Source organism: Delphinus delphis, chromosome 6 (assembly GCF_949987515.2).
Source record: "Delphinus delphis chromosome 6, mDelDel1.2, whole genome shotgun sequence".
Lineage (NCBI taxonomy): Eukaryota > Metazoa > Chordata > Mammalia > Artiodactyla > Delphinidae > Delphinus > Delphinus delphis.
Genome location: NC_082688.1, coordinates 24018446 through 24037291, shown reverse-complemented (window position 1 = coordinate 24037291; position 18846 = coordinate 24018446). Strand labels below are relative to the sequence as shown.

The window sequence follows — 18846 nt, the reverse complement described above, 5'->3', positions numbered from 1 at the left end:
TGTTCCTAAGTGAACACTACTTTACTAAGTGCTTAAAAAAAAATCTGTTCTCAAACTTTTCTTGGTATTACCATCAAGCTTATCACTCCAGGTTTTAGAATTCATTTTTCAAGAATCTGTATGACATTTCCCTGTCTATTCTTCTGGCATTTCCCCAAGACTCCATAGTTTTTCAAAGTGTGCTGGTGCTGGCTCAGCAATGACATATGCAAATTTTCTTCAAGGCCATTTTTCTCAACCTGAAGACTGACTGTAAAGCATCAAAATATTTCCTGACTACTCTCTCTCTTATCTTGGACTTCAGTTTCATTCTCTTTGTTCTTTTCACCTTTCTGCAGTTAGTATACTGACTGGCTTCCTTGTTGAAAAAGAGAAAAACAAAACAGAAATTGAGCGGCTCTTCTTCTGTCCTGTTAATCTCACATACCATCCTCAAGATGGCTCTGCTATGAAATTGTTCATCATTTTGCTCTGACCAAAATATGCACCTACAGAAGTCCTTTTAAAAAAAAAGGTCTCTGGGCTTCCCTGGTGGTGCAGTGGTTGAGAGTCCGCCTACCGATGCAGGGGATGCGGGTTCGTGCCCCGGTCCGGGAAGATCCCACATGCCGCAGAGTGGCTGGGCCCGTAAGCCATGGCCGCTGAGCCTGCACGTCCGGAGCCTGCGCATCCGGAGCCTGTGCTCCGCAACGGGAGAGGCCACAACAGTGAGAGGCCCGCGTACTGCAGGAAAAAAAAAAAAAAAGGTCTCTGCCCCTTTGTTTTTGGTCATATGTTCTACCTTCCTTCTCTTTAAAATACTGTTTTAAATTGTGGGCTCTGAATGCCTTCATCTTTCAGACTATCTGATATATTCATAGTCCATGTGAAAAATATTCCCTTTTAGATCTACCCTTGTTTAACATTTTTGAAATCTGATCTTCTAAAGATTAGAATACATGGAAGATTAAACCCTGAATTCCACTCATTTCATATTAATGATTCTAAGACACCAGGGTCATTTTCTTCCAAGGGTCTTGTCACTTATACACTTCCAACCCAGTCTTCCTTGCTGACCGGCAGGGCAGTGTTTCTTCTACCTTCCAAGCAACCAAATCATCAGCTAGAAAGGCCAAGGCCTCAACAGATGCTCTGCTTTTAACGGAACTCCACTGTCTGGATGGCCAAGAAGTCCCCCATTTGTGATGTGCCAGCTTGAAGTCTCTTAGGAGGACACAGGGAACATCCTCTCTGTCCAAAGTCGTCTGGCATCTTCTCTGGATTGCTCAGTTCACCCTTAGGTGCTGCCTGTACTCAGTTACTCTTTTACCTATCCTGGCACATGTCTCAACTTCATAGCAGGCTTCCTGGAGGCAAGAAGAGCTTCTGTGCAGCCCACACAGCAGCACGTAAGTTCTCTAAACACCTTCCAGAAGAGCCTGGTTGGGGCAAACTGGCACCTAATTTACTTTTAGCCTAAGTGGGGACACCTCCATGTTCCGAATCAGAACTAAAGCATCAGGGAGTTGCTGACACACAGTAAAGCTTCCCAACTGATAGGCCTCAGAAGGTGGTAAGTAGGATGAACCGTTCATTCTCTCAGTTGCTGGAGCAAGGGGACAGGACCAGGGGCGCCGGGAGCCTCAAGCACCCTTGTCTGCTTACCCCAGTGTGCTATACAACAACACATTTCCTATGGGTGCCAAGGACAGAAAAAGCTGGGAAGCAGGGGCTTCCCTGGTGGCACAGTGGTTAAGAATCTGCCTGCCAATGCAAGGGACATGGGTTCGAGCCCTGGCCTGGGAAGATCCCACATGTCGCGGAGCAACTAAGCCCGCGCACCACAACTACTGAGCCTGTGTTCAAGAGCGTGCAAGCCACAACTACTGAGCCCATGTGCCACAACTACTGAGCCTGTGCTCTAGAGTCCATGCGCCACAACTACTGAGCCCATGTGCCACAACTACTGAAGCCTGCGTGCCTAGAGCCCATGCTCCGCAACAAAAGAAGCCACCGCAATGAGAAGCCCGCACACTGCAACAGAGTAGCCCCTGCTCACCACAACTAGAGAAATCCCGTGCACAGCAATGATGACCCAACACAGCCAAAAAACAAATTAATTAATTAATTTAAAAAAATAAAGCTGGGAAGCATCATTACTAGTTCATAATTAAGCCCATTAGCCTGGAACTGTGACTCTTGATTGGGACTCTCTTAGCAGAATCCCCTCAAGTACCATGTTATCACAGCAGATGGTGTCAGTCAGAATCATACCTGCTGACTGAACACTAGTGCATTAATGCCCTCAGAGGAGAAAAAAAAGTGCTAACACTTCTGAGTGCCCAGCACTATGCCATCTACGAATTTACTTAATCTTCCAACATTTGAAGAAGGAACAATTATTACTCTCCTTATTTTACAGATAAGGAAACAGGAACAGAGAGGCTAATTAACTTTCCCAAAGACACACAACCAGTAAATGGCAGAGCTGGAATTTGAACCCAGGCAACCTGACTATAGAGCCCTGTGCTCTCTTCAGTGCCAAGAGACACTGCTTTGCCACGTGGATGGTGAAAGCAGCAGTATAATGACATTAAAAGAATGCTGGTTGGCACTTAGCTTTGGTTGTGCTGCCCCTTAGCTATGACCTTAGGTAACTGATTTCACTTATCTGCCCAGACACTGCATTTTCAGACAGTCATTTATTAAGCATTTATACCTCAGGAACTACAGATCAATGAAATAATTTGATCTCTGCCATGTCCGGATGAGAGACAGGAGAAGGTGCATTTACCCATCCTGGTTTCCAGGATACCTGTCACTCATTTCCATTTTAATTTAGCAGAGACTAAACAGAGTAGGCATTACACCAACGTGTTGCTACAAGTTCTTATTGAATTTAGCGCAAACATACTATCTGACGGTAAGAGTATAATTGAAAAACTGTACCTTTTTCATAATGGGTTTGAGAAGAAAATTGCAGCAACATCTTAGAAATGTGACACATTACGAATGTTAGGTCTACTAATTTGGGATGATTTCTTACACTAACTTAGTGGTTTTATTTTTTTTAAAGCGACTAGAGAGAAACGATGCCCCTACCTCATTTTGCTCTTGTCTGAAAAGGTCAAAATTACGTTTTTTGGCATTATTTACTCTTTTATATGGATTACTAACTGGCAGAAATTTTTTTTCCCCAATTTGTATTTCTTTCAACATTTTCCAGGCAATCAACTCGGAACTGTCCAGTTAGTGTTAGCACAGGTGCTATCTGAATCCACAGTAGACTGGGAGCTCTTGTTTTCATTAGTTTACTAGGTGCCTGGAGCCAAAGACGGTGTCTTCCTCAATAGCAATTCCCAGCATCTATACAGTACCTGGCACAGTGAGGCAGCAGAGTAAATATTTGTTGGATGAATGGTGTAGTGCATTAAAATTGAACTCTCCCTAGGTAATTTATCAAGTGTCAGTTCATAAAAGCTTCACTCTGGTCACGAATTCCCCAGTTGTTCTTAACAATACATGATGGTCTCGGCAAAACTGCAGAGTAAAATATTCCACATCTTAAGGAATGATGAGAGCCTTTACGATTTGTTCGGTGGTAACGGGGTCTCTGTCCCGTGTGAGCTACGGTAGGATGTGTACCTCCATCTCTGAGTCTGGAGTTTTCCTTTGGTGAAACTGGTATCCATTGGTGTCGATGAATGGCTGTAAGCAGACAAGCAGGCCTTGAACATTTTCTGCCAGAAAATCCATTTTACCTTGATATTGTTCTTGCTAAGTTTTACGATGTCTTATTCTAATTGTCTGTGTAGGAGACAGCAAGAAGCTGTGAGGAAGGGCTCTGTAACTTTGCGGTGAGATCTAGGACTTTAGCAATTCCAGATAAATTTCAGGATCTGAGTCCAAAGAATAAATATTTCATGAGTTCACTTTTGCACAGAGGCTCATGACTAAGAATGGACTCAATCTTTTTCCTGCCTTAAGGAAAAAAATACTGACATAAATATTGCTGTTTTCCTTCACAGCATTCACTTCTAACAAATCCAACACTGTTTTCCCTTGGTTTCTTACAGATTTTCTTTTTGCCTCTCATTTCTGCATATCAGTGCCCACTCTCTGCCTTAAAAGAAGATTCCTTTTCTTTTCTTTCTTTCTTCAGGTGGGGAACAGCATTCACGGACTTGCCCCTAGCCACTGCTTTAAATGCATACCCCAGTAGCATCACACGGGAGCCCTCAAGGAACAGTAAGACAAAATTATCGTTGCCATGGAAGCACAGCTGCTAGTGTGTAAAATAATGTCGAAAGAGCCCGTTCTTTATCACCCTTTGCACTCTGCAAGAGTTATGGCAGAATCGGGCATGAGCTGCGAGTGTTATTTTTCCACTCGGCAGACACCATCCAACTCACCCAAATGAATGAAATGATGATTCATTCCAGAAAGAAGTTCAAGTTGGATGAATAAAATGCAGACTCTGTTCAGGGCAGGTCCTGGACATTCTAATTGCACAAGACCAAGTGTGAGCAGGAGCTGAATGTGGGGTACGAGGTCCTGAGGGGATACAGATGAGGATTAATCTATTTCGGTTTTCATTCGTGCTTAAAAATCTCTTCAAATGGTCCTCTCTCTGTTCCCCAATTCTTGTAGGTTCTTCAGAAGCTTCTATTACAAACTCCCCTAGTTAGCCTCTGAAGCCATACACTGGGCCTAATTTTAAGGGCTTTTAAAATTGCCTTAAATATAGTTACAGCGTCTTTATCCAGCCACGGAATGCAACTGGCTAGTGGAGCCGTTAGCACAGCAACACCTCTTGCTTTTGAGGTCTCAGCGGTACAAAGTGGATGTTTAAACCATTCCCTATTCAGTAGGGGAGGATTAGGTAGGTTTCTGCAGGTTTCTTGTAACATGAGCCTACGGGGATGTTCCTCTAATTATTCTAACCCTTTTTAGTGGATTGCCTCGACTAAGCCGTTTGGTATTTTAAATTCTGCAGCCTTTCCCCAATAAAACCACTGGCAAGTCCTGCGATGTGGCTGTGATTTTAGATTCCATATATTAGAATGTTAATTGTAATTAAATGTATATCCGTCCTTCCCTGATCAAATACACCAGGGAAATTCACAGTGTCTGAGTGTACAGTTCTTAATCAACTCCCCAAATGGAAAGGAAACATGGATATTAGAAATCAATTCCTTCATCCTGGCTATTATCATGCTGCCCCTTTTCCTTTTTCAGACCTCCAGGGCATGCAGGTATCATGCTGACTGTTACCTGAACTTCTGGAAAGCTGCTTTCACAGAATGTCTGGTAAAGATCGACTCTTCCCAGGCTTCCCTTTCTTCACTATAAAAAGGCTAAGATGACGGATTTTACTTCATCAGTCTGATCTTTATTAAAGGGTACGACTCAAGATTAGGGCCTCCAGATGTTCCACAGTAAACAAGGAACAAATGGCATTCAAAGTGATAAAAAGGTGTGCCACCTTGCTTACAGAGAAATACAACTGAAACAGAAATTCTGATTTTTACCCATCAGACTAGCAAGGTTTTAAAAAAGTTAGCGAAGGCTAAGCGCATGTCTCCTGTGGGATCACAGAGGCCCTGTCAAATAGCTGTTGTGTGTATAGTGTCGAGAGGCGTAATCAGGTAGGATATCTTTGGAGGTAAACTTCATTAGGCAATATCTAAATTAAATACGTGCATTCCTTTTGGCCCCAGCATCTCTACTTGTAAGGAATTTATTCTACAGATGGATTTGCTCAAGTGCACGACGTGTATAAGGATGGCGGCAAAGCTGTCATTTTAGAGATGCAGGGCAGCCTAAATGTCCATCAGTATTGATTGGTTAAATAAACATGTGCCTGTTTAAACACAGAATGGCTCTAGATTGACAAGAAATGCTAACAGTGTTTGCCTCTGGGGAAAACTAGGGAATAAGAGGGTGGAAAGGAAAAGTAACTTTTGGATAGTTTTGAATTTTTACCACTGTCTGTATTACTTCCTTAAAAAGGTTGAATAGCACAGCAGTTCTCTTTATTACTTTCTACTTAGTCTCCAAATAGTTAAAAACTCCCTCTGCTTTGTGTAAGATGAAATCTCAAGTTGGGACAGGCTGGGAACTGAGCAGATCTGTTTCAATTCTCTCAACTTCTGAGTCCCAGATGCCCCAGCAGAATGGATTCTCTGTGGTCTCACCAATTCCTTCCCTAGGGCCATTCTCCCATTTGCAGGTCAGAAAGCACTGCCCACATTCTGCCTGGACAGTTATTTCTTGGTATTCTCAGACAGAAATATCATTTCTATTTCCTTTTATCTCCTCTGAAAACATCCCCATGCTGTTTCTGCTTTTCACTTGTTAGAGTTTCAGAGCTGTGTCTTTACCTATTGTGTGAACTCTCTTCCATGTGACCTTTCCTTTGGAACGAAGCACCCCTTTCTGTTGCTAAACTTAGACCATACATCTTAACCCATCAACCTAGGAGATACACCATTCCTTGAGCTAGACTTTGAATCCCCTTGTCCTGCTTCTCACTACATGGACTGCTAAGGCCTTAAATCTCAAAAACTGCTAAAAATTGCTACCAGCTAGCATCAAACATTGTGCAAAGCACCTCACACATACAGTGCCATTTAATTCTCATAACAGTGAGACATTGTTAAATTCCATTTTGGGATGAGGAAAATGAGGCATAGAGAAGATAAGAAACAGGCCAAAGGTCACACGGCTAGTGAGGGGCAAAGCTGGGATTCAAACTACCTGAGATTCCAAAGCGTGTCCAAAGTGCTCCAACAAAATCACCACTCCACACTGGACTCTGCAGTCTTCTCTCATGAGCCTGCAACATCCTGCCATTTTGCTTCCGTAAACTTCCACCTGTTACCCCACCGTGCGCTCTAATCTTGGCACGGGTCCTTAGACTGGGGTGTGCTATGCCCTCTCCTCCTCGAGTGGTTGGAATTCACTGGCCTCTCACTTCAGCAGGAGGGCCCAACAATGACCTAAGTCTTGGTTTGACAGATTTTGGGGGAGGGAGGTTGTGATGAAATTAAAGCCATATAAAGAACCACTAGAATTCTTACATTCTCCTGCTTCACCATGAGCCCAAGGAAGTGCAAAGCTATGCTGAGGAGACAGATGTAGCTGATTATGATGTATCCGTCTGTTTACTTTTTTTAAATTTATTTTTGGCTGCGTTGGGTCTTCGTTGCTGCGCGTAGGCTTTCTCTAGTTGCTGCGAGCTGGGGCTACTCTTCGTTGCAGTGCACAGGCTTCTCATTGTGGTGGCTTCTCTTGTTGTGGAGCACGAGCTCTCGGCACGCAGGCTTCAGTAGTTGTGGCGCACGGGCTCAGTAGTTGTGGCTCACGGGCTCTAGAGCGCAGGCTCAGTAGTTGTGGTGCACGGGCTTAGTTGCTCTGCGGCATGTGGGATCTTCCCGGACCAGGGCTCGAACCCGTGTCCCCTGCATCAACAGGCGGATTCTTAACCACTGCGCCACCAGGGAAGTCCCCGTCCATTTACTTTTGAACATCATGCCTCTTTAAGAAAAAGAATATGTACATGTATAACTGATTCACTTTGTTAGAAAGCAGAAACTAACACACCATGGTAAAGCAATTATACTCCAATAAAGATGTTAAAAAAAAAAAAAAAGAAAAAGAGTTGGTCTCTAATCAGTTAAAAACTGAGCCACTAAAACAAGGGCAAACATAACAAGACAGGAAGCTGTGCTTTTCCAAAGTGTGGTCCTGCGCCTGCCCACCTCAGACTCTCCTTGGAGTGACCACTAAAAGGAAGGTTCTTAGGTCTCACCCTGACCCCCTAAATAGAGCCTCACAATCTCCATTTTTAACAAGCTGTCCAAGCGATTATTTGGTTTCCTAATTTGGGGGGAAATGGGCCTTTTTGCAGAATTGTTGAGGATTGCTTCTTTAGTGGAGTCTCAGCTGAATGTCAATTTCACCTCTGTTTCACCTTTTAGATAACGCTGGGGCTTCTTAAAACGTGCCACCTTTCATGTGCGAAGGGACTTTCCTTTCTTTAGCTGCAGTTTGCTTTTTCTCTATCTCTGCCCCCTTATACCTTGCCTAGGCATTTGTTGCCTCCTAGAGCAAAATGGTGGAAGCAAATCATTCTAGGGCTATTTAGGGTATTTACCTGGTACTTTTGGAAGATTCAGTCAGTCAGGGAATTCACTTAGAGCCGGGTGGGAAATACTCATCCAAATGGATCAATGCGGCTGCTCAAGGAGCTCTTTGATGAGCTCAGATCTTAAAAGACTAGTTAAAAGCTGGAAAAATTAAGGGCAACAAAAAGGATCTATCATTTGTTGTGCTCAGAGCAGGGCCCAGGAGGCTGGAGTCACTGACCTGGAAGCATGGTGGGATATTAACAGGCAAGAAAAACAAAGGACTCCCGTACTGTCCTTACTCCTTCATCTTCACTGTTAAGGAGGACCATTTTCAGTGGAAGTGGTAGACCAAGAAATGAAACGAGCAAGAGGGTTTTGAAGGCCAAGGTAATTACCTGACATGATTGCAAGACTTCCAGTCCACATGAATTACATTAATGTGACGATACTGTCAATTCACTGTTAGATATTCTCAGGGATCACAGAAAAACAGTGGATGATCAAGACCAGTAAGTAACTAAGTTTCAAAAATGCAAAGACCTAATCCCGTTAGTTTATGGAATACTGAGTTTGGTTTTGCTGGCAGGTAATATTCCAGAAAAAATGACCAGTTTGTGAGCTCTCGGGAAGGAAGAAGGGGATCATATCAAATGAGTGGCTCACTAAGAAAATAACGCTCAATCTCCGCTCCTTTGAAAAGGGGGCTGTCGGTACACGAATGCCTGCATGGACAGGGCGACTAGACTGCTGGAGGAGGGGTGAGGGGACGGGCGGGATATTGGGAAGGGTTGCTAGCTCACTGGTGATGGTGATGAGCAAGGTTACAGACCACGGGTGTGGAGGAGAGACAGACAGTCACTACACTGATAGTGGTGGAAGGTGGCTTTCTGGTAGTTCTGGATTTCAGTGGAGTGAACTCTTCAACATCATCTAGTAACAGTCTCCTGGAGATGTGGATGGACAGGGTCCCAAATGGTGGAATAATTAGCGGTGAGGGCACAGGAGCGGAGAACACAGACTTTGAAGTCAGAATTCTGAGTGACCATGGGCAAGCTGCTTGGTTAGACCCTAAGCCTGAACTTCCCCACGTGTGAAAAGAATATCACCCACTTCACAGAGCAGTTGGGAAGATCAAGTGAAGTGACACATGCAGAGTTTGAAGCGCACATCTGGCTACTAGCCCCTGTACGTTTCTGTGGATCAGTGTCAACCTACCGGCGTTTCCAGTATCACATGGCTGGACCGTCGTTTGCCCCACTCAAAATTATAGCGAAGGCTCCCATGAGAACGCCGTGGGCACAGTGAATAATATTCACATTTAGCAGATGAATCCAGAACGCACGTGGTGGGCAAAGTCCTGCTCAAAAGATGATGCTCCCAGCTGGATACAGTTGTTCAGATACCTTCAGACCAGCTCAGAAGTGATGTGTTCCTGCCTGTCATCTGGTTAGATGTTTCCTTTAGAATGAATGCAGAGTAATTCATCTGCTGAGCAGACATTCATTGAGCACCTGCTACTCATCAGGCACCGGGGAACAAAGGAGAGTGTGACACAAAGCTTACACTTAAGGAACGTACAGCCTCCAAGATGAGATGAATAAGAAAGGCAGTTTTAACACAAAATAGTGAATACATCATAGATACACACGGGGGCTGGGGAAGTAGAGGAGCAGAGCACAGGAACTAGCCCAATTTGCAGAGGCGGGTGGAGGCAGTCAGAGTCCCTGGGAGAAGATAGCCAGCGTCTGAGCAGAGGCTTAAGGGATGAGCAGGAGTTGGGTAAAGAGGATGGGAGTGACAGCATTTTCGGCAGAAGGAACAGTATTTGCAAAGGCACAGATGGGAGTAACAGCAGGGTATGGTGAATGCCAGGAACTACACGCAGTTTGGTGTTGTAGGAGTTTAAACAGGAGGGTGAGAAATGGGGGGAAAATACGCTAGCTAGAGCAACAGGACAGGAGCAGATAGCGGGGGAATTCCAGAGAAGGGCTTGGACTTCATCTTGTGGGTCATGGAGAACCCCGGCAGATATCAAGCACTGCAAGGACGCAATCAGACGGTGTTCTAGAAAGATCACTCCAGTGATTGCGAGGAGAATGAGCTCGTCGGGAGACTGGAGTCAGAGAGATCAGTGCCAGACAGAAGATGCTACTCCAAGATCAGTGTTGATAAGGAGGGAGGAAGGGCTACATACAAATACTAAGGAGGCAAGCTGAACAGACCTGAGGACTGCCTGGACATGGGCGGCAAAAGGGAGAGGAGCTGTGGATGATGTATAAATGCTTACCCTGGTGAGAAAGAAGAGAATTCAAGTGAAGTTATTGTGTTTTGTTTTTTTCAGTAAAAGAGGATGAATTTAAGTTTTGCCATGTGACGTCTGAGGTGTACAAGGATATAGAGGTTGACATGTCAGTATAAAACCTCACAGAGTAGTTTGCATTAGAGATAATAGCTTCAGAGTCAACAGTACTTATAAAATCTTGACAAGATGAGAAGGGCAGGTAGACTGTGATCAGGGAGAAAAGCAGTGGGCAGAGGAAGAACCCTGGGAGAACACCAATATTTAACAGGAAGACAGAAGAGGCTGTGACAAAGACGGAAGAAAAAGTCCAAGGGCTAGAGAAGCAGAGATCACAGAAATCAAGAGATTAGTTTCAAGAAGCTGTGAGTGAGTGGTCACCGCTATCAAATGCAGTAGAGAAAGGTCCGCCAAGTTGAAGGATGAAAACCGTACGCTTCCTTTAACAATTAACATGTATGCACACTGGTTAGACCTCTTGGTTGCAGACAATTGAATCCACTCAAGGTACTTCAGGCAGAAAGGTATTTATTAGAGGTTATTAGATAAGCGTACACAATCTCCAGGAGGCCACAGACACAGGTTTGGAGGTCTCTCTCCCGGGACAGCAGCAATCACCAGGGCAAACACCCACCCTCACCACAGGACTGTTACAGCGGGAGCCCCACTGCCACCTGTGATCAGAACCTTCACCGAAGCTGCCCCAGATGAATAAACACCTCAGCCACGGAGTCTACAAAAAGGGCCACCCTTCCTAAGAGCAACCTCATTCCAGGATGAGTTTGCTCCATGCCACCTAACTGAATGTTCACCTTCAGACTTCCAAAGTCCCATCACCTACTTCATCCACAAATGATACCTCTTGTGCAGCATAAAAGGAAGATGGAGTCAAAAAAAAAAAAAAAAAAGCAAGAATAATCTTTATTCCTCACAAACACATTTGTAAAACTGTATCAATGAAATCAAAAGATTCAGAACACAATTATCTGTACGCAGCACGTAAACTGAGGACCAAAACATCTGCTAAAAGGAAATACACCTGTAAACATGTATCTTAGGGAGCGTTTATAGGTGATCAACTCCACTGTGCACGGTGTGCAGCTGATTCCCTCCTTCTGGATAGATTTTTGTGGTAACCAAAAAAAAAAAAGATCAGATTTTGGCAATAAACTATCTCAAGGGAGGGAAACACATTTTTTTTTAAAAAGGCTTAAAAGGGCCAAATTACAATTATATATATAAAAAATGGCACAAGAATTGATTTCACAAAAATACTAAGGAAAGTATCTCAGGCCTACCTAACAGGAAGAAAAAAAGGTCTTACTCGGGGGCTTGAAACGGGGGCGGGAAATAAAGAGTTTGGTACGAGTTCTACCCTAAAAGGCAACGTATTGATTTCTGGTTCTACAGAAAGACTGTGCAACACCCTCCTATCCTCTTGCACGGGATGCTTTGGCACAACTTCACTAAAATTTTACACGCTTCAATTTGAGCCATAAATGCATCTCATATTGCATGTTGCTTCTCAAAAGAATGAAGCCTAGGATAAAAACCAACCCTTGAACTCTATATATTGACAGTGTGCATTCATAATTATGTCTTCTGAAAGCACGCAAGTTAGCAGCACCAATCGTTAAGACATTAAAAAATTATTCTTGTACTTGAGCAGCAACTTCTATAAAAATAAAGGCTATGTGATTTCTGATTAATAAACCTGCGAGAATTCAAAATGACTAAACTGCTTTAAGATAGGAAATTCAAAATCTCCCTGTATTGATATAACCTTTAACATGTTATATACTTTATTCAGCTTTTGAAAGAGGTAACCCTCTGTTAAAGAAGGTGTGAATGTTATGTCCTCAGCCTAAGAATATGAAACGTTGACAGATCACAGAACTGTAGAGCCAGAGAGGACCTTGTGATCATTTAGTCCAACTTGCTCTTTTCAGACGGGGAAAATGAGGCCAACAGAGGGGAGATGGTCTGTCCAAGATCACACAATGGCAGAGGCTGGGCCCCCAGTGACCTCAATTCCCACCACTGTACTATATGGTACTCTCTACGGAGCGATCTTCCCAAGTTTTTCTGGTTTTCTTTGGTCCCATTCATTAAATAACAAAGAAACAACAGGTACACAGCAATACGATAAACACAGACTTATACTCCAATTTTAAAATCACAATATCAGAACGATTCCTGAGCCTTTAACTACCTTCATTTTTTGAGAATGCAGTCAGTAAGTTAGGGCTACCTACTGGGGTTATTTTCAAATATTTACACAGACACGGAAAACACCTTTCAGAACTATTCCTAGAAGACATTTCTACAAACACGTCCACGGGATGCCAAGACACTTTCCATGGGATGTAACGAAACTATGATGGTGAATGGAAGTAAGACGCTTCAGTCTCTCAAAGTGCAGTCATGAGTTTATCTCGATACATCATACTTTGCATTCCTCCTAAGTTCTTCTGGTTCTGGTCGTGGACATAATCGAAATGGCTGTCATCTCCACTGGCCGATGCTTTCCAATGCGGCCTGTCATCCTGAAAGGATGGCCTGTTTTGTTCGCAGAGTGAGTGGTCAGTGGGGGTATGAAGACAATGCAGAGAGGTGAGTGAAACAACACAAGCACAAAGGAAACGGACAAGAAAAACCATGAACCACATAAATGGGGATGGCTTTCAGATGGAAATGAATGGGTTTCCTACTTTCAAGTATTTAAAAAATTCAGATGTGGGTCCTCTATCAACTTCCAAGTTGAGAACAGCTCTGCCCTTGGCTGTACCATCATCCCTCAAAGGGTGTCTGATGATCAAGTCGGTCTGGGGAAAGCGAGGCGGTGGTGAAAAAGGTTCCTTTTCTACGGGAATTCTCAAGAACTGTTGCCATGTGAACGGACACTGTGAACGCCTCAAGCAGCATTTTCCAAAAGTGCTGGACCAAATAATTCTCCTTTCCTGGAGAGTCTGATAAAGCACAATATGCTGGGAACCACCCCCAGAGATTCTGATGCAGCAGGTCTGGGGGAGGGGCTGGGACTCTGCATGAACAAGTTTGCAGGTGACACTGATACTGCCAGGCAGCAGGGCCACCTGCGAGCAGCACTGGTCCAGCCTCCCTAGCATTCCCAGCCAGGTCTGCCTCACAAGGAAACCAATATGGTAAAACAGGCAAAAATAAGTGTTCAATTTTGTAAACACAAGGTTAAATTGAAAAGCTTTTCTATAGATCTCTCTGTGTCTCATGTCTGGAAAAGAAACGGCCTTTGCAACACAGAAACATTTAGAAGTATTACTTCACTAATTTCACTTGCTTTTAAATGTTACATGAATATCAAGTGCTTATGATCAAACTGCACTGTTGTCCTACAGGATCCCCAGCAAACTTGGTAGGAACTATCAAGAACTAACTGCTCTCATTTGCCCTGTTCTCAATGGATTTATTCCCATCACTCCATTCGCCGCACTTTCTCGAGGAGCAAGGCTAGCAATCTCGCTAAGAAATAACTTTCTGCAAACTGAATTCACCAACTATGTTTCTGAAAGAGCTTCACACATAAACACCAATTAACACTGATCTGAAATTCAAATCATGAAAGGAACGTTTGCCTTTACAAAGCTGGCATTAAAAAAAATCTCAAGCTTAACCGTAAATGCAACAAGGCAGGTGCCAGTTTACTCAGGAAGGGCTGTGGTAGGTTAGGGCAGAGGTGGGTAAACACGGCCCTCAGCCTAAATCCCACACTGTCTATTTTCATAAATAAGCTTTATGGGAACACAATCAGGCCCATTCACTTCTGTATCGCCTGTGGCTGCTTTCAGGCTACCATGGCAGAGTTGAGTAGCTGTGACAGAGACCACAAAGCTGAAAATATTGACTATCTGGCCCTGTACAGAAAAAGTTTACCGACCCCTAGGTTTAGAAAAAGATCCGTCACCACAAAAAGCAACCCTCCACCCCATCCCTGAAAAAAAAAAAATCCCACAACAAAAGTCCCTGAGCCTTAGTCTTATTTTTAGTAAATGAATTCTCAGGACAGGAAAAGGTTACTTAGAAATTTTAAGTAACATTTCAAACATAAAACCAAACCCAAAATATCTGAGGTTAGAATGACTAAAACAAAACAAAACAAAAAACCCCACCCAGTTCATTTTTATTTCGTCAAGCATAACTTTAGTAAATCCAGACCCATCACCGGCTTATTTTGCTTTGCAAGTTATTCATCTCTTCCGGGACAAGACAACTCTTTAACAGTTGTTTCTGATACAGAATTTCAATTCATAACTAAGTAGAAAAGGAGAGCTTAGGAAAGGACGGCTCTATGAGCTCAGGTACTTACCTGATGTTTGGAGAGTGCGGGTGCCACCGAGGCTGGCTGGGGTGAAGATTGGGGTGATACTGAGGCTAGAAATAAAACACCAAACTCGATTATTAGATGCCCTTTGCTTTCAATGGTCTTCACCGGCTGTGAATGGAGAGGCTCTTACTGAACCCTGGCTGGGGGAGCGCACGTTTCCCAGGATATCACGTTTCCCCCGTGACAAAGGCTGGGGGCTGCCCTCCAAGAAGAAAGCGGAAGGCATCTGCCTTGAAAGGGTGCCCTAGGGCGCCCAGGCAAGGCAATATTCATCTCTCCCAAGGGAACCCACGGAAGGGGCCAGAGAGACGGAGAGAATGACGGTAATTTATTCCTTAGAAACAATTTCTGTCGTTGCTGAAAATGACAACAACTGTGTGTAAACAGTTACATCTGCCAACAGACAACGACTGGACAGAGGATGCCAAGGCAGCAGGACTCTGGGCGAACTCTTTCTCTCTTGTTAAAAAAATTTTTTCTAAAATGTGAGCCAAAACAAAACACCCCCCCCCACATCCCCCCACACCCCCGCCCGGCCCCGGAAACAAACAAACAAAACCCCAAACCATCCAGGGCACCATTATCCTGATAAAACAGAAGGAAAGAAGTAGTTTGCCCATTTTAACATGAGAAAATGGATCCAGACTGATGACTCACGAAACGGCCGGGGGTGAAGATATAAGGCTGGCCTGGGTGGGTGGCAGGCTGCCTGCCAGTCCACTTCTGGCCTGCAGAGGGCAGCGGTCCCAGACTGTGTCAGAAGCCCTGGGGCTCTTCAAGGCTAAATTTTCTATGGGGCAAATTAGGTTCTCCTGACATTTAAGTCACCACAGGCTTGCCACCATTATTCTTTTAATTATTTCTTCCCCTTCTTCTTCTTCCCTGCTGTTCTGGTTAAGAAGCAGAAGTCCATTCTCTATTATGAAAAATTCTCAGCAATTCTGTTCATTCCATTTTCATGGACTTGAGATGCCCTCACTGACTCTTCTGTATTCCAGTGGCCCCTGTCCTTCAAGGATGCCTGTCGGCAATTCCGCAGCCCCCAGAGGACATCCTACTGGAAAGAGGAACCTGGAGAAAACATTTCAGTGGCAGAATCTGAAAGCTGACTAGGGCTTTAGAATCTCCTGGAAATAGTCGCTTCATATTTCTCTCTCTTAGGGGATACAGAAACCCAGAGGTGATAGATGATTTGCCCAAAGCTGAACCGTTTCAGGCGTTTTGGCCATACAGCCAAGGCCCCAAAAGAGGCTCCACCAACTGGCTCTTGAACAAAAGAGAGTAATCTAGAATAGAAGTGGACCTTCTATTCTATATACCTTGTCTTCAAACACAACCAAATCAGATGCATTGGAGAGAGGTGGGCACCTTATCCATAGAGACTTGGAAGGAGGATATTCCAGAACCTTCCTTGGTCTCCTTTGGTAATTTATACACCCTCTAAAGCTGTCAAGGAGTATTTTTTAATGTTAACCCACATGGTTCTCAACCAGGACCGTTACATCTCCCTGGGGACAACTGGAAATGAGTATGTGCAGTTTTGCTAGTCACAATGACTGGAGGGTTACCTGTAACTCTTGGGCAGAGAAGAGGGAAGCTAAACCTCCTGTAACTCTAAGGACAGTCGCAAGCAATGAAGAACTGCCCCTCTCCAAATGCCAACAGTGCTCCCATCAAGGACACAGCAATCCGTCCTTTGCTAAGCTTGCTGAGCTCACAGTAACACCAAGGATGCAATACCACCTTCCTGGAAACCTTTCTCAGCGCTCAGATGCTTACCGGGCCACCTATCAGGATGTTCTCTTCCTGGTCAATTTACTCCCATCATGGCACCTCTAAAGGCTGGCAAGGAGCAGAGGGCCAGTGGTTGCCAAAGATGTTAAGAGAAGAACAACATCCAGGTGACAGTTGTCATGGATTTGATTTCAACGAACAATCGCCTGGACGTTCCCTCTACCTGCAAGGCTGCCGGGGCAAGGGCAGCGCTGAGCTGGGAATGCTTTGCTTTGTTTATTTTATTTGTTTTTCTCCCCTTCAAGCACTAATCACCCATCAACAACAGTCTAGCCACTCACACCTGAAAGTCCGACCAAAAAAAAAAAAAAAAAAAACTCTGACTAAGAAGATTCAAGAACCCAAAGGCAGCAGCAAGGAGATCAGGAAAGCTGGCCTTTCCCCTTCCAGGTGCAAAGCACTTTTTACACTCATTCCCTACAACTCGGAAGTCACGTCCAGGTTCTGCGCATTGGGAAGAAGATTTCATGTACAGAAGACGATATCACAAAATTCTTCGGAAACATAATTTGGAGGTCTCATAAAGATAACGTACACTGGGATCCCTGCCCCCAACTAAGGAGTTAATATCTACAGTAATAAGACTGATTGGATCCAGAAAGAGACGGATTAGAATAAGGCTCCAAAGTGAACTCATCATGGAGTAGTTTTATTGTGACATTCAAAACCAGACTGGCGCTAGGGCAGAGAAACTCAGGGGAGGAGTGTCCCTTGGACATTCACACCTACCCAGGACAAGAAAGCTGGCCACCATGTTAGGGGGTCAGCAGACATGGGTGCTGCCTCTCAGCACACGATAACCTGGGAAGCCAGGGACACATCATTAGCTCAGGGCCCCCACCTGGCCGCTCATCAGAACCACCTTAGAGAGGCACCACAGCTTGCCAATACCCAGATCCCACCCACCCTAGAGTTTCTGATTCAACCAGTCCAGGCTGAGGCCCAAGCACCAATTATTTTTTTAAAGCTTGACAGATTGTTCTAACATGCAGCGGGGCTGAGAACCACTGGTGCTGGTGATTTCTAATCAAGGGGCTGGAGAAGGCTTTGTGGAGGTGACAGCTTCCCAGCAGACAAGTGTGGGCCAAGGAACAGTAGGAAAAAATTATGGGGCAACAGTGATGTGATTCTCCCTAAAGAGGCTACCAGAAAACTACTAGAGCTAATCAATGAATTTGGTAAAGTAGCAGGATACAAAATTAATGCACAGAAATCTCTTGCATTCCTATATACCTAATGATGAAAAATCTGAAAGTGAAATAAGGAAACACTCCCATTTACCACTGCAACAAAAAGAATAAAATACCTAGGAATAAACCTACCTAAGGAGACAAAAGACCTGTATGCAGAAAACTGTAAGACACTGATGAAAGAAATTAAAGATGATACAAATAGATGGAGAGATATACCATGTTCTTGGGTTGGAAGAATCAACATTGTGAAAATGACTATACTACCCAAAGCAATCTACAGATTCAGTGCAATCCCTATCAAACTACCAGTGGCATTTTTCACAGAACTAGAACAAAAATTTTCACAATTTGTATGGAAACACAAAAGACCCCGAATAGCCAAAGCAATCCTGAGAGAGAAAAACGGAGCTGGAGGAATCAGGCTCCCTGACTTCAGACTATACTACAAAGCTACAGTAATCAAGACAGTATGGTATTGGCACAAAAACAGAAATATAGATCAATGGAACAGGATAGAAAGCCCAGAGATAAACCCACGCACATATGGTCACCTTATTTTTGATAAAGGAGGCAAGAGTACACAGTGGAGAAAAGACAGCCTCTTCAATAAGTGGTGCTGGGAAAACTGGACAGCTACATGTAAAAGAATGAAAACTCCCTAACACCCTACACAAAAATAAAATCAAAATGGATTAAAGACCTAAATGTAAGGCCACACACTATAAAACTCGTAGAGGAAAACATAGGCAGAACACTCTATGACATAAATCACAGCAAGATCCTTTTTGACCCACCTCCCAGAGAAATGGAAATAAAAACAAAAATAAACAAATGGGACCTAGTGAAACTTCAAAGCTTTTGCACAGCAAAGGAAACCATAAACAAGACAAAAAGACAACCCTCAGAATAGGAGAAAATATTTGCAAATGAAGCAACTGACAAAGGATTAATCTCCAAAATGTACAAGCAGCTCATGCAGCTCAATATCAAAAAAAAACAAACAACCCAATCCACAAATGGGCAGAAGACCTAAATAGACATTTCTGCAAAGAAGATATACAGATTGCCAACAAACACAAGAAAGGATGC

General features: G+C 43.9%; 1 protein-coding gene across 3 annotated transcripts in view; it reads right to left on the bottom strand.

Annotated features, from left to right (window-relative positions):
- Nucleotides 1-18846, bottom strand: part of EPB41L4B (erythrocyte membrane protein band 4.1 like 4B) — a 143663-nt gene that overhangs the window by 50087 nt on the left and 74730 nt on the right. For 2 of the 3 annotated variants that reach the window (XM_060014360.1, XM_060014359.1), the window contains exon 15: nt 14753-14817. In XM_060014360.1, the coding sequence (XP_059870343.1) occupies nt 14753-14817 (65 nt within the window). Of the gene's footprint in view, nt 1-10895; nt 12970-14752; nt 14818-18846 lie in introns of those variants that run through there. The other variant, XM_060014361.1, reaches the window with a different exon arrangement.